This window comes from Equus asinus, chromosome 6, assembly GCF_041296235.1.
Source record: "Equus asinus isolate D_3611 breed Donkey chromosome 6, EquAss-T2T_v2, whole genome shotgun sequence".
In the NCBI taxonomy this organism is placed as follows: Eukaryota; Metazoa; Chordata; class Mammalia; order Perissodactyla; family Equidae; genus Equus; species Equus asinus.
This window is the reverse complement of record NC_091795.1, coordinates 44,930,125-44,945,806: the sequence shown is the minus strand read 5'-3', so window position 1 is coordinate 44,945,806 and position 15,682 is coordinate 44,930,125. Positions and strand designations below refer to the sequence as shown.

At 36.5% G+C, this 15,682-nt stretch overlaps 1 protein-coding gene across 5 annotated transcripts in view; it reads left to right on the top strand.

Annotated features, from left to right (window-relative positions):
• APLF (aprataxin and PNKP like factor) overlaps positions 1-15,682 on the top strand; it is a 91,246-nt gene that overhangs the window by 11,064 nt on the left and 64,500 nt on the right. For 3 of the 5 annotated variants that reach the window (XM_014836747.3, XM_070512018.1, XM_070512020.1), the window contains one exon: positions 6,857-6,928. The exons of the other annotated variants lie outside the window; for them this stretch is intronic. In XM_014836747.3, coding sequence (XP_014692233.2) covers positions 6,857-6,928 — 72 coding nt within the window. The remainder of the gene's footprint in view (positions 1-6,856; positions 6,929-15,682) is intronic. 5 annotated transcript variants of the gene reach the window in all.

The following is a 15,682-nucleotide window of genomic DNA, read 5'->3' as shown; positions in this document are numbered from 1 at the left end:
TGCTGCCAATCCTTCTCTTTTTTGCTGAGGAAGACTGGCCCTGAGCTAACATCCGTGCCCATCTTCCTCTGCTTTATATGTGGGATGCCTGCCACAGCGTGGCTTGATAAGCAGTGCATAAGTCTGCACCCAGGACCGAACCAGTGAACCCCGGGCTGCCGAAGCAGAACGTGGGAACTGTGGGAACTTAACAGCTGTGCCACCGGGCCGGCCCCTCCACCCTGTTTTAAAATGTAGATTTTGTTGTTTGGTTCAGGTGTGGTGAGGCCAACAGATGAGGAGATACTCAGCGTTGAAAAGATAATTTAATACAGTTCCCAAGAGAAAAAAGAGCACACCGTGCCCTACAGGGCCACATGAGGTCGGGTGAAGGCAGAGAGCTTAGGCAAACTGCAGGAAAACCTTTGTTGTGGTTTTCTCAGGAATGAATGAGCAAGGCCGGGCAAGCAGGTTTAGGATGGTCTCGTGTGAATAATTCTGTGGGGCTCTGGGCTGTAGATGCTGCTGCTAGTAGTCAGATGCCTAGCGCTGGGGTGATTGGGGCGGTGTGAGAGCCAGGTGAAGCCATGATTGTTGGCAGGGCTTTGGATTGGTTCGTTTGCAAATGGAAGGTGCACTTGCCGGTAAGATGGGTACTGTCTGAGAATCCTATGACTCTGAATAGGGTAGTCCTTCTAGTCAGCAAGGCCCCACATATCAAAGCCTCAGATATAGACACTAGAAAATTGGTTAATACACATTCCCTCTTATATCCTTTGCTGGAACTATGTCACTTGGCCATCCATAGCTACAAGGAATTCTGGGCGTTTGGATATTTTTAACTGAGTATATGGTTACCCTAAATAAAGTTGGATTAATATTAGTATGAAGGAATAAATGAATAGATATTGATTAAGCAACTAGAAGCATCTGGTACACAGTGTCAGTGTGAAGAATTAGCATCTAAAACGTATAGGTGTATTTTAAATCATGAGTTGCTAATTCAAATGCCTGCAGAGGCCAGGAGTGCAATAAAGAGTGAAGTGGGCTCTGTGGAGGATGATAGGAGTGCTGGGGACTGTGGTGAGGTGGAGGCACATATAATCTTCAAAGTAAAAATTTAGAGAAAGCAGTGGGTGAGTGATTTATGGTTTATTGGCTGCCAGTTTGTTGTGCCTAGTCTAAATCAAAGAAATTTTTTTTTAATTACATATAACTAATACAAAGAGCCTTGTTAATTTTACGGCAAAGTCTATATATAGAATTACACTTCTTTTGTCATGTTATTTAGCAATCATGTACACAACATTTTTTAGATAAGTTGATGATAACCCTTATAAGTAGCATTTTTGAAATTTTAACTATTTTTCCCTCATCTTTTCATTTTGAAAGATTTCAGACCTGTAGAAAAGTTGAACAGTACAATGAACACCTATATATCCTTAACTTAGGTTAATTAATGGTTAACATTTTGGCACATTTATTCTCTCTCTCTCTCTCATACTTACCTACACACACACACACACAAATACGTATATATATATATACACACACACAATTTGTTTTTGTCTTTCTCCTGAACCCATTTGAAAGTACATTGCATGCATTATGGCACTTCATCCCTAAATATGTCAACATGTTTCACCTAAGATCAAGGGCATTTCTATGTAAGTAAAATATGTGTGTGTGTATATATATTATATATATAACATATATATAATATATATATATACTATCACATGAGCAATTTGTATTTGTATAATAAATTTTAATATTCCGTGTTCAGTTTTACCCAACTTCTCCAATAATGTCCTTTTCAGCATTTTTTTAAAAACTTAGGATCCTGTCAAATATCTTCTTTAATCTAGAACTGTTGTTTCGTGGCATTAATGCTGTTAGGTCTCCAGGCCAGTTGTTTCATAGAATGCCCACAGTTTTGATTTGTCTGATTGTTTCCACATAATTAGATTCAGGTTAAACATTTTGAGCAAGAATAGTCCATAGGTGATGTGGACTCAGCAGCATATCAGGAGGCCCAGCCATCAGTTTGTCCTGTTGGTGATGATGTTAAGTGTGGTTGCTTGGGGAAGATGGTGTCTGTCAGACTTCTCCAGTGAAGACACTTCCCTTTGTGAATAATCCGTGGAGTGGTGCTTTGAGATGTCACGAATATTCTACTTCCCATCAAGCTTTCGCTTGAAAGCTGGCATCCATTGATCCTTTACTGAGCCAGGTATTACATTGGTATTACAGAATAGTGATTTCCTGGTTTGATCGTTTCTTAGACCTTAGCTGGCATTCTTTTATAAAGAAAGGCTTTTCCTCCCAGCTCTAGCCCCAGCCCCTTTCTTGAGTTCAGTGTGAACTCATGGATTATTTTTGTATTCAGTGTGCTATATTCCATTATTATCATTATTCATATTGATGTCCAGATTGTTCCCCATGTTGCTGGCCCTCTGAACTGCTGGATGTGAGAGGCATTGTCAGCACTTCCTTCTCATGGTGTGACTTCTTTTCTAGGAGTGATATTGCCTGTGCCCCACCACCCCAGGTTCTCACTCCCTCTCTTCTCTGGTCCTCCCACTTGCTACCTGACTTTCTCTCTCAACGTAGGTCCTGACGCTTGATCTTCTGCATTTGGTGTTTCTTTCCCCTCTTACATGTACATTAGAGTTTGTGGCAATCTGTCTCCTAGTAGTGCCGATATGGGATATAGGTGGTTTTATTTGCTCTATTTGTTGATCTCTAATTTTTTGGAGAATGCGTGGTGCGATTAAAATTTAGGTGGCTATAATTATTCGACAGGAAACTGGAATTCCTCGATTTTAACTTTTTGGATGGCTCTCTAAGATGCGAAATGTCTGACTTTCACGTGAAGTTTTTATTTAAACCTGGTGACTCTTGATAATCAATCAGTAAACTCGGGTAAGCCTTTAGTACCCTTTTTGAACTATGCTATGCCATTTGTCCCTGCTCTCAATAGCCTCTAGCCAGTGTACTCTTTGAGTCCTTGGGTTTCTTTGCTTTTCTGTAGGCTTTCTCTTCCACTTGCAGACCGACATCAGTCTTCCCCCCCCCCCCCCCGTCATCATGGCACCGCCTACTCAACCCTATCCACTTTATTATCTGCTGTGAATAGAGAATTGGGAATTCAGATAACATGTCTTGTTAGACTTGGGTAAGACATTAGAATAAACAGGAACTAATGAAAACCTGAAGGCCTCTTTCTCAGAAAGTCTACTTGCTTCTTAAATAGCTATTCTGCCTATTTCCAGTTCTTTAGTATGTTCTAGTTTAGACAGTTAAGCTCATGGTAAATAATTTACAAAATGATATTTTACATGATGATAGTGAGAGAGTTAGTACAGTGTTAAGAGCAAAAGGTGTCTCTAGAATCAGATTCCTTGGGTTCCAATCCTGGTCCCGTGGCTTATTGGCTGTGTAACTTTAAGTAGTTGCTTAACTTCTCTGCATTTCCATTTCTCACCTATAAAATAAAGACAATAGTGTCTTCTCCACAGGTTGTGAAGACTAAAAAAGATTATACATGATATATGTAGAAGGGTCCTTGGTCTTGGTAAATAATTGGTATTACAGTTAATGTATTAGTGAGAATGTATGGATATTGACTCTGCACAAGGAGCAGTGATTGCTGTTAAATAAAGCAGGTCATCAGAGTTTTAGGATAATCTAATTGTGACCTACCTCCCAACCACCCCCTACTTGCCCCACCCCATCCTGGAATTAAAATAAACTTTAATGATAATTTGTTAAACCTTTAAGCTTCCCATTGAGAAAACATAAATTCTTATTTTGTAGTGTTGGGGAAGTGGGAGAATTCCCCACCACTGCTTTTCCTCAAGGTTCTTATGGCTGGTCAAATAATCAAAGAGGCAGGTTAGCAAGAGAAAATCAAACAAAATTTAATAGCATGTATACATGGGAGAAACTCAGGGTAAACTGAGTAACTCGGCCATCTGGCTGAGTCCACCCGTTTAAGTACCCTCAGCTATGGACAAGGAGCACATAGTGATCTGGGGCTTCAAGGGAAGACAATCGTCATAGAGATGGAATGCAGAAGTTTGATAAGCAGGACTTTGATAAGAGTGGACTTAGCAAGGATCCCCGCAAGTGTCCTAGATAGTTATCTACGGTGATGGCCTGTCCTGGAGACAACCTTTATTTTAAATTTCTTTAGGCAGCTTGGGGGAAGGTCAGATGCTCTTTCTGGGTCTTTTGAGGCTTCATTGTCTTCAGCTCAAAATAGTCCGCATACCAGAGTGCCACACCTTGGAGCGGCCTGCTCTCAGCCCCATCAGTAGCTTACTTGTTTAGAGATATAACTTAAAAGGGACAATTATAGCTAAATGCCTGAAAGATGTTAATTTCAAAGACTCTTTAAAAAAAACAGTTTTTTTGGTATTCTATCAAAATGCAGTTTGCAATGAAATTACGCTGTTGTGGAATTGTGTGTCCACTAGAGGTCACACTATGCTTTTATATTATTTAAAATATCTTTTTCTTGCTAGTGTCAGTGAAGTCTACTTCAAAAAAAGACTAAGATAGGAAAAGTCCATTATTGCTTCCTGCAAAAATATGGTTTGAAAAGAAACAAACCCAAGCTGGACTATTCCGGGAACCATCAGTATGTCATAGCTTTATATCTGATAGTTTGTTACTCTATTGGTTAGAAAATTGATTTGTATTATTTAAGTTAGCAATGACAGTTTACTACCCAAGTTAAAAATAGAAACTTCTTATGCCCAACACAGAATAATTTACATTTCTTGAAAGTACTTCTGAATGATTACATGGTGTAGAATCATATATGACTATTTTTCTCACATAATTGTTTTTATTGATGAGTATGAATTTGAGTGCTATCTACTGGAAGAGTGACCTACACAAGTTGCTTGAATTCTGTGGACTTTCCATTTCCAAATATGTAAAATGTAAATAATAGCTGTGACAGTATTATGGTGAATCTCTACATTACATGAAAGTTCCTTGCAAGTGATAAAATCTGTGCTAGGGCTAGCCCTGTGTTTGAGTGGTTAAAATTCTACATGCCCCGCTTTGGTGGCCCAGGTTCACAGGTTGGGACTTACTGGGTGTGGACCTACTCTACTCATCAGCCATGCTGTGGCCGTGACCCACATACAGAATAGATGAAGACTGGTGCAGATGTTAGCTCAGAGCTAATCTTCCTCAGGCAAAAAGAAAAAGAGGAAGATTGGCAACAGATGTTAGCTCTGGGCGAATCTTCCTTAGTAAAAAAAATTTTTTTAGAAAGATAAAATCTATGCAAATGGTAAAGTGGGTTATTAGATGACTGCTGTTGTTTTTGGCCCACTAAGGCACGTTATAGGAAAGACTGTAGGAACCTCCAAATTTCTCTCCTCTCTTTTCTGATAGGATAGATTATTTATATTTACCTTTTTGAAATAGCTGTTGTGGCTAACAGTGGATATGTTTTAAATAGGCTACCTTTAAAATACTTTATTATTATTATTATTATTTTTTTTGCTGAGGAAGAGTCACCCTGAGCTAACATCTGTTGCCAATCTTCCTCTTTTTTTTTTCCCTTGAGGAACATTAGCCCTCAGCTAACATTTGTGCCAGTCTTCCTCTATTTTGATTGTGGGACACCACCACAGCATGGCTGATGAGTGGTGTAGGTCTGCGCCTGGGATCCAAACCATAAACCCTGGCTGCTGAAGCAGAGCACGATGAACTTAACTACTATGCCATGGGGCCAGTCCCTGAAATATTTTATTTTAAAAAATGTTATAAAAATTAACTGTAGCTGTGTGGAAAATTCATGTATTTGGAATTCATCCTGCTGTCATGCCTGATGTTACTATTTTTATATAATCACAGCCTTAAGAACTACTCTCTGGTTGAAAACAGTGAGTACTGATTCCTGGCAGTTTCACATTTTTACAGAACTAATGGGTTTAATTGAATTTAGGCATTGCTGTAGTCTGGTTTTACTGATAATTTTGGTCCTGATGTGGAAAATATCAGACTTGATATAAGATAATTGAGAGATGGGCCAAATAATTATGGTATTAAGTAAGGGGAGTGCTTAAAATGTTTTCATGATGTATCAGCCACAAATTACAAAGGCCATCTTAAGTGTTGTGTTTATAGCCAGGCAGGGAAGTCTTGATTGACAATTTCAGCATTTAAAGTGCAAACAGTTTTTAAACTTTGGTATGCAGAAATGATTGTGAGCATAAGTAGGACACTGTTGGCTCAAAACAGGAAGCCAATATATATTTTGAAAAATAGGTGATGATCTCTTCTTCACTGTAAATATTTGGTTTTCCCTACTCCGCCTCCTGCCTTCCATTCTCTTAACTACTGCTGACAGCCCCAGAGCTCAAATACGGGTCTGCCTGACCCCAGAGCTTGTAGTCATACCTGTTACATTTGCCAGACTGCTGCTTTTTGAAAACTTTTGTCGTTATAAAATACTATGTCTTTCCTGTATTTGAAATGTTTCCTAGTGAGTACATATTATATAGATTTTTTTCTCATTTTATGATTTTTATTGATAAGAATCCCCACCGTCTGTCTGTCTTATATGGAAATCATCATGCAAGGTTTTGGGATCTGTTAGATTCCGAGCTTGAGTCTCTTGCTCTGCCATTTATTCTTCTATGACCTTGAGCAGGTCCCTTAATCTCTGAGTTGTTTCATTATCTGTTCAGTGAGGATAGTCATTTCGTTATATAGTTGTTGAATGAATAATATATTTCATATCTAGCCTACTAATTGCAGAAACGTGGCTATGGTTTTTTTTGTTGTTGTTGCTGTTATTGTTTTTTAGGGAGGTGGCTGTGTTTGAAATTTTTAATTTTTTCCCCTGTAGATAACAGATAAGAGAGTATCCAGAAGACATGCCATTCTTGAGGTGGCAGATGGTCAGCTTCGAATCAAACCGGTAAATACGTTATCAATGACTTATTTTAACTTCTTTTGTTTCTCACCTTTTTCCAGCTCCTGATGAGAGGGGATTATTTTCTAAGGTTAAGGGAATAGGGAATTAATGTCAGAATATATCCTTCTTATTGCCAGAAGATAATTGGGAGAGAAAGATTTAAACTATTGAAACTACCTATTTTCTCACAGGGCCGTGTTACTTTATGTAGTTAGAATTTTAATGAAAGATGACTCCCAGTTCATGTATACCTTATGATTTTGTTCAAAATTGGATATTACAAGCAAGAGCCTCTAAGAAAGCACTTAACTATGTAATGTTTGGTCTTTTTGGGGTCGGGTAGCAACCAAAGCCGCTTAGGTGTTATAGGGTTGTGTTTTAACAGATTTCTTTACTCTGTGTATACAGTTGATTATTTCTAAAATTTATACCTTGTTCAACTTTAGGGTTTTAAAAATAACTTTAATTTGAAAGTTCCTGGTGAGGGATAGAATTTTAATTGCCTGCTTTATATTTTGAGCGCCGATGCTCTGTAGGGACAGCAGTTTCTGAGAATACGCTGGGTGATTATTCCTTTTCGTTTGCAGAATCTTTTGCACATGAGAGTGAAATGCGTGTATGAGGGTCCCTTTATTCGGGACCACATGCTGTTGTGGTGAAATTATTATGGAACAAAATTCATTCCTTTATAACGCTGCAGTGAGAACTATATGTGGCATTTCTAGGAGTGGGAATGTCCTGGATTTTTACAGAATTCTGCTATTTTCTAGTACCTAATTTCTAACACATTTTCCATAAGCTACTATGGCCTGAAATGAAATTTGTTTTTGTTGATGCTGAAGCACATTAAGATTAGGAGTATAGGAATCTCTAATTCCTTATCCTGCCTTTTCTGATAGAGCATATCATTAATAGCAATTATGGCAAGTAGTACACCTGGCTCCTCAAGTGGAAGGCCCGCAACTTACTACTTACTTTCTACATTGTTTAGATTTACTGCTCTACAATTCATGTTAATGAAATGAGGACCTATAGTGAGTACTTAATTGTTTGATGAGTGTAACATTTAAATAGTCCCTGATGATTACATGTTTGGTTATTTTTGATACCAAAGCAGAGAATATCAGCTTCTACAGTAGGTTTCTAGACTTTTCTAGGTTTGTATAATTAGTATTCAGATCCTACTAACCATGGATGCACATGTCACAGAAAATTAAAAAACCAACAGTACTCTTTATTCCACTTATAAAAACAGTGGTTATTGCCTCTAATTCCTATCGTTTGTTGCAGCTTTGTTTTCGCCTCAAATAACGTCTGAAAAATTCACAGTAACAGAGTAGTAAACGATGAAATGATCCATTTTAAGAACTCAGCACATTTATTTGTGAGCAAGTTAATCAACTGAATTGTGAACAACTGAATAAATATTAGATTTTCTTTTTAGACTCTTATTTACTCACTGCTAAGAAGAAACCCTTATAATGAAATTTACATGGCATTAAATTTTTTATGTGTCAAAAATAGGCCATTAGGAAACCATCAGTTTTACTAATGCATGCATATTTTAAAACTTATTTATACTTTTTCTCAGTGTTAATCAAGGACATTTTTATTGTAAAAACTAGAATGTTTTCCGAATTGCCTTCATAAAGATTCTTAACTGGAGTTGGGTCTATACTTAGATGAAAAGTATTCCGATATATTTTGAACTTCTGTGACTATTCAAAAGAGTATTAATAATATAAAATAAGTACACTTAAATTAAAGGTGATTTTATTAATGGAGAATTCTCTCTTCGAGTTAAACTTTATCCATTATGAAGTGGGTCACATTTCTGCATGGGAGTTCCATGATGTTCAAGACACCTTTTAGAAAATATTCTTCGCCTTTACTTGGTCTTCAAATAGATTGTACTCATGTAAGACAACTATATGAAGTCAACAAGTTTGAGCACCAAACTGTGGTTGATACAAAGTTAGAAGCTAGAGCAAAAATTCCTCATTAGGTTATACATATAAAAGTAAAATTTGGGATGATGAAGTTTATTTAAATTATACCTTTGTTTATATTTATCTTTTAAATATTTCTTAGTATAATGTTATGAACTTTCTGGTAAATGTGAGCTTATAGAAATGAGAGAAAGGTAAATATTTTTTACCCTTTTCTTGGTACCATTATTTTTGACAACTGGAGAATGTCTGATTCTATGTAGTCAGCAAGCTGTCGCATGGGAAATAGAACTCAGGTTCTTTGAACCCTATGCAGTAGTTTTTCCCGTTTTATTTCCCAAGTCAGGATTCTCTTGCCATTTGGTGTTCTCTTCTTTAAAAAAAAATTCTTGAAGTTAAAACTTATTGTTGATTTATCTTCACAAGAAGTTTTAGTGCCTTCAAGTGAATAGAATTTTAGAACTCAAAGCAACCTTAGATTCAGGCTTATCTATGTGGGAATTTGATTTGGGCCAGAGCTGGCATTGTGTATCAGTGGAGAAGAGGACTTTTTATCAGTAAATGTTACTGGGACAGTTGTTATTTGTTTGGGAATAAAATTTAGTCCCCTACCTCAAACTATACACAAAAATCAATTCGAGGTGGGTTAAATGTGAAAGTCAAAACTATAAAACTATTAGAAGACAATTTAGGAAAAAACTTTTATGACAGACTAAGGAAGAGTTTTTAAGTAAGATATAAAAGCAGAAACTGTCAAAGGAAGATTAAAAAAAGCCAATTACATTAAAATTAAGAACCTTTGTTTATCAAAAGATGCTATATTGAAATGAAATGAAAAATACAACAGGGAGAAGATGTTTAAAACACATATGATTGGCAAAGGAGTGACATCCAAAATATATGGCAAATGCCTTCAATCAATGAGAAAAAGATAATTCGGTAGAAAAGTGGGCCAAAGCCTTGAGAGGCACATTATGGCAGTGGAAACCTGACTCGTCGGTAAACATGAAAAGGCGTTCAGCCTCCTTTTTAAGTGGAGAAATGTAAATGAAACCACAATAAGATACCATTTCACACCCAACAGATTGGCAAAAATGAAAAGTCTAACAATTTCAAGTATTGGTGAGGATGTAGAACAAGTAGAATAGTTATAAACTGTGGGTGGGAGCTTAAATGGTACAGCCACTTTGGAAAATAGCTTGACGTTACTTCCCAAAGATACAGGCGTGCCAGACCTCACAACACACATCCAACAAAATGTACAAGCACCTGAAATACAAAATTCTTTATACAGTAGTGAAAAACTGGAAGCAACATAAATTTCCACAACAGTAGAATCGATAAACATATTGTGATATATACCAACTATATATAATGCTATATGTAAGTATATTGTGAAATATACTATAACAGTGAAGATAAATTACAGTGAAAGCATGAAAAAATGTGGATTAAAATCAGGAACATAAGGGGCTGGCCCCGTGGCCGAGTGGTTAAGTTCGTGCGCTCCACTGCCGGCGGCCCAGTGTTTCGTTGGTTCGAATCCTGGGCATGGACATGGCACTGCTCATCAAACCACGCTGAGGCAGCGTCCCACATGCCACAACTAGAAGGACCCACAACGAAGAATATACAACTATGTACTGGGGGGCTTTGGGGAGAAAAAGAAAAAAAATAAAAATCTTTAAAAATCAGGAACATAATACTGAATGATAAAAGCAAGCATTGGAAGAATACATACAGTATGGCTCTGTTTATATAAGATTAAAAATCCCACAAAATAAATAGTATTTTCAAGGTTATAAAAATAGATAGTAAAACCATAAAGAAAGTTAAGGAAGTGGGAAACAGAAAAATCAGGATAATACTTACCTCTGAGGGAACTGAGAAGAGAACGGGATAGGGAACGACTCACAGGGGACATCAAAGGTAATGGTAATTTTCTTTTTCTTAAACTGGGTGCTGGGTTCACACATAATATCTTGTATGTGTTATGTCTCTAAAAAATTATTATGGGAGGCCGGCCCAGTGGTGCAGCGGTTAGGTTCACACATTCCGGTTCTGCAGCCTGGAGTTCGGATCCTGGGTGTGGATGTACGCACTGCTTCTCAAGCCATGCTGTGGTAGGCGTCCCACGTATAAAGTAGAGGAAGATGGGCACAGATGTTAGCTCAGGGCCAGTCTTCCTCAGCAAACAGAGGAGGATTGGCAGCAGATGTTAGCTCAGGGCTAAACTTCCTCAGGGAAAAGAAAAATTATCATGGAACATTTACAACATGAAAAAGGTGTGAAAAATAGTACAATGTACTGTAATTACTTCTTTAAACGAAACTACCAAACACTGGAAGACATGGGAAAGTGTATTTGTTTTTAAGGAACTGCACAACTGTAGTACTAGAATTTGATTGCTCTTTGAGAAAAATATTTAATTGGGTTTTGAATTTTATTCCAAGAATTATTATATTTATGTTGTAATAGTTGAAGGGAAGCTACTTCTTGGACGTGGTGATATACATCTAGGTCCTATGCTTTATGTAATGCTTGATTTCTTGTTTATATTAATATAGTTTCAATAAAATGGCTATTCCCTTGAAATAGATTTATTTACTTATTCAGCTACTTATTATTAGTGCATCTTCAAGGTGCAATTTAGAGAAATTTACAGAAATTCTGAAACAGACCTTAATTGTTAATGCAAGTTTTAAGATCTTGAAAATAATGAGAATAAATGGGTAAATAACTTCCAGTTCATTCATTTTACTTAGTGTGTGCTAAATATCATTTATTCTCTGTTTCCTGGTTAATCACAAATTACTTGATCTGCTAAAGCAAGTTATATACACAATTGTAATAAAATGTTGAGAGAAAAGTTTTAGTTCAAAAAACCTTTGTAAAACTATATAACAGAATACAGCAGATTTTTTGGGGGAAAGCTTTATTTTTAATTTATTTGTTTATTGAGGTAACATTGATTTATATAGCATTATATAAATTTCAGGTGTACATCATTATATTTTGATTTCTGTGTGGATTACATCATGTTCACCACCCAAAGACTAATTATTATCCATCAATACACATGAGCCTAATCACCTCTTTACCCTCCTCCCTCCCCACTTGCCCTCTGGTAACAACCAATCTAATCTCTGTATCGATGTGTTTGTTTGTCGGTGGTGGTGTTTTTATCTTCTGTTTATGAGTGAGATCGTACAATATTTGACTTATTTCACTTAGCATGATACCCTCAAGGTCCATGCATATTGTCACAAATGGCAAGATTTCATCTTTTTTATGGCTGAGTTGTAGTCCATTGTGTATATATACCACATCATCTTTATCTCTTCATCCCTTGATAGACATTTAGGTTGTTCCCAAGTCTTAGCTATTGTGAATAATGCTGCAGTGAACATAGAGGTGCTAGAGGTGCATGTATCTTTACGCATTCATGTTTTAATAATCTTTGGATAAATACCCAGCAGTGGAATAGCTGGATTATATGGTAGTTCTAGTCTTAGATTTTTTGAGGAATCTCCATACTGTTTCCATAGTGGCTGCCCCAGTTTGCATTCCCACCAGCAATGTATGAGAATTCCGTTTTCTCCACATCGTCTCCAACACTTGTTATTTCTTGTCTTGTTAGTTATAGCCATTCTGACGAGTGTGAGGTAGTATCTCATTATAGTTTTGATTTGCATTTCTCTAATAATTAGTGATGTTGAACATCTTTTCATGTGCCCGTTGGCCATCTGTATATCTTCTTTGAAAAAATGTCTGTTCAGATCCTTTGCCCATTTCTTAATTTGATTGTTAGTTTTTTGTTGTTGAGATGTATGAGTTCTTTGTATATTTTGGATATTAAACCCTTATCAGATACATGGTTTGCAGATATCTTCTCTCAGTTGTTAGATTGTCTGTTCATTTTGTTGATGGTCCTTTGCTGTGTAGAAGCTTTTTAGTTTGACATAGTCCCACTTGTTTATTTTTTCTTTTGTTTCCCTTACCTGGTCAGACATGGTTTTTGAAAATATGCTGCTAAGACTGATGTTGAAGAGCATACTGCCTATGTTTTTTTTCTAGGAGTTTTATGGTTTCAGGTCTTACATTCAAGTCTTTAATCCATTTTGAGTTAATTTTTGTGTATGGTGTAAGATAATGATCTACTTTCATTCTTTTGTATGTGGCTGTCTAGTTTTCCCAATACCATTTATTGAAGAGACTTTGCTTTTTCCATTGTATGTTCTTGGCTCTCTTGTCGAAACTTAGCTGTCCATGGATGTGTGGGTTTATTTCTGGGCTCTCAGTTCTGTGCCATTGATCTATATGTCTGTTTTTCTGCCACTACTATGCTGTTTTGATTACTATAACTTTGTAGTATCTTTTGAAATCAGGGAGTGTGAAACCTCCAGCTTTGTTCTTTTTTCTCAGGATTCCTTTGGCTGTTCAGGGTCTTTTGTTGTTCCATATAAATTTTAGGATTCTTTGTTCTATTTCTGTGAAAAATGTTGTTGGAACTTTGATGTGGATTGTATTGAATCTGTAGATTGCTTTAGGAAGTATGGACATTTTAACTGTGTTAATTCTTCCAATCCATGAGTACATTCTATCTTTCCATTTCTTTGTGTCATCTTTGATTTCTTTCAACAATGATTTTTAAAAATTTATTTATTTATTTATTTATTTTGAGGAAGATTAGCCCTGAGCTAACTACTGCCAATCCTTCTCTTTTCGCTGAGGAAGACTGGCTCTGCACTAACATCCATACCCATCTTCCTCTACTTTGTATGTGGGATGCCTACCACAGCATGGCTTTTGCCAAGCGGTGCCGTGTCTGCATCCGGGATCTGAACCGGCGAACCCTGGGCTGCTGAGAAGCAGAACGTGTGCACTTAACTGCTGCGCCACTGGGCCGGCCCCTCAACAATGTTTTATAGTTTTTACTGTACAGATCTTTCACCTCTTTGGTTAAATTTATTCCTAGATAATTTATTCTTTTTGTTGCAATTGTAAATGGAATTGTATTCTTAATTACTCTTTCTGCTACTTTGTTGTTAGTGTACAGAAACACAACTGAGTTTTGTATGTTGATTTTGTATCCTGCAACTTGACTGTATTCATTTATTATTTCTAAAAGTTTTTTGGTGGATTCTTTAGGGTTTTCTATATTAAGATCATGTCATCTGCAAATAGTGACAGTTTCACTTCTTCCTTTCCATTTTGGATGTCTTTTATTTCTTTTTCTTACCTGATTGCTCTGGCTAGGCCTTCCAATACTGTGTTAAATAGGTGTGGCAAAAGTGGGCATCTTTGTCTAGTTCCTGCTCTTAGAAGGAAAGCTTTCAGTTTTTCTCTGTTGAGTGTGATATTAGCTGTGGGTTTGTCATATGTGGCCTTTATTATGTTGAGGTACTTTCCTTCTATACCCATTTTATTCAGAGTTTTTGTCTTAAATTGCTGCTGTATCTCATCAGATGCTTTCTTTGCATCTATTGAGATGATCAGGTGATTTTTATTCTTCATTTTGTTAATGTGGTGTATCATGTTGATTGATTTACAGATGGTGAACCATCCCTGAATCCATGGAATAAATCCTACTTGATCATGGTGTATGATCTTTTTAATGTATTGTTGTATTTGATTTGCTAGTGTCTTGTTGAGGATTTTTACATTGATGTTCATCAGTGATACTGGCCTGTAATTTTCTTTTTTTGTGTTGTTCTTGTCTGGTTTTGGTATCAAGGTAATGTTGGCCTTGTAGAATGAGTTAGGAAGCTTCTCCTCCTCTTCAATTTTCTGGAAGAGTTCAAGGATAGGTATTAAGTCTTCTTTGAATGTTTGATAGAATTCACCAGGGAGGCCGACTGGTCCTGGACTTTTATTTTTTGGGGGTTTTAAATTACTGTTTCAATCCCCTTACTGGTGATTGGTCCATTCAAATTCTGTTTCTTCTTGATTTAGTTTTGGAAGGTTGTATGATTCTAAGAATTTATCCGTTTCTTCTAGATTATCCAGTTTGTTGGCATATAACTTTTCATAGTATTCTCTCATTATCTTTTGTATTTCTGAGGTGTCCGTTGTGATTTCTCCTCTTTTCACTTCTGTTTTTATTTATTTGAGGCTTCTCTCTTTATTTCTTGGTGAGTCTAGCTAAAGGTTTGTCAATTTTGTTTATCTTTTCAAAGAACCAGTTCTTCGTTATTTCTTTTCTATTGTTTTTTAGTCTCTATTTCATTTATTTCTGCTCTCATTTTTATTACTTCCTTCCTTCTACTCATTTTGGGCTCTGTTTGTTCTTCTTTCTCCAGTTCCTTTAGGTGCACTCTTAGATTGGTTATTTGAGATTTTTCCTATTTTTTGAGGTAGGTCTGTATTACTGTAAACTTCCCTCTTAGAACCACTTTTGCTGTAGCCCATAAATTTTGGCATGTCGTATTTTCATTTTCTTTTGTTTCCAGGTATTTTTTGATTTATCCTTTGATTTCTTCAATGACCCAGTCATTGCTCAGTAGCGTTTTGTTTAATCTCCACATATTTGTGGCTTTTCCAATTTTCTTCCTGTAGCTGATTTCTAGTTTCCTACTGTTGTGGTCAGAAAAGATGCATGGTATTATTTCAGTTTTCTTAAATTTTTTGAGACTTGTTTTGTGGCCTAATATGTGATCTATCCTGGAGAACATTCTATGTGCATTCAAAAGGAATGTGTATTATGTGGTTTTTGGATGGAATGTTCTCTATATCTCTACTAAGTACATCTGATCTAATGTGTCATTTAAGGCCAATGTTTCCTTATTGATCTGCTGTTTGGATGATC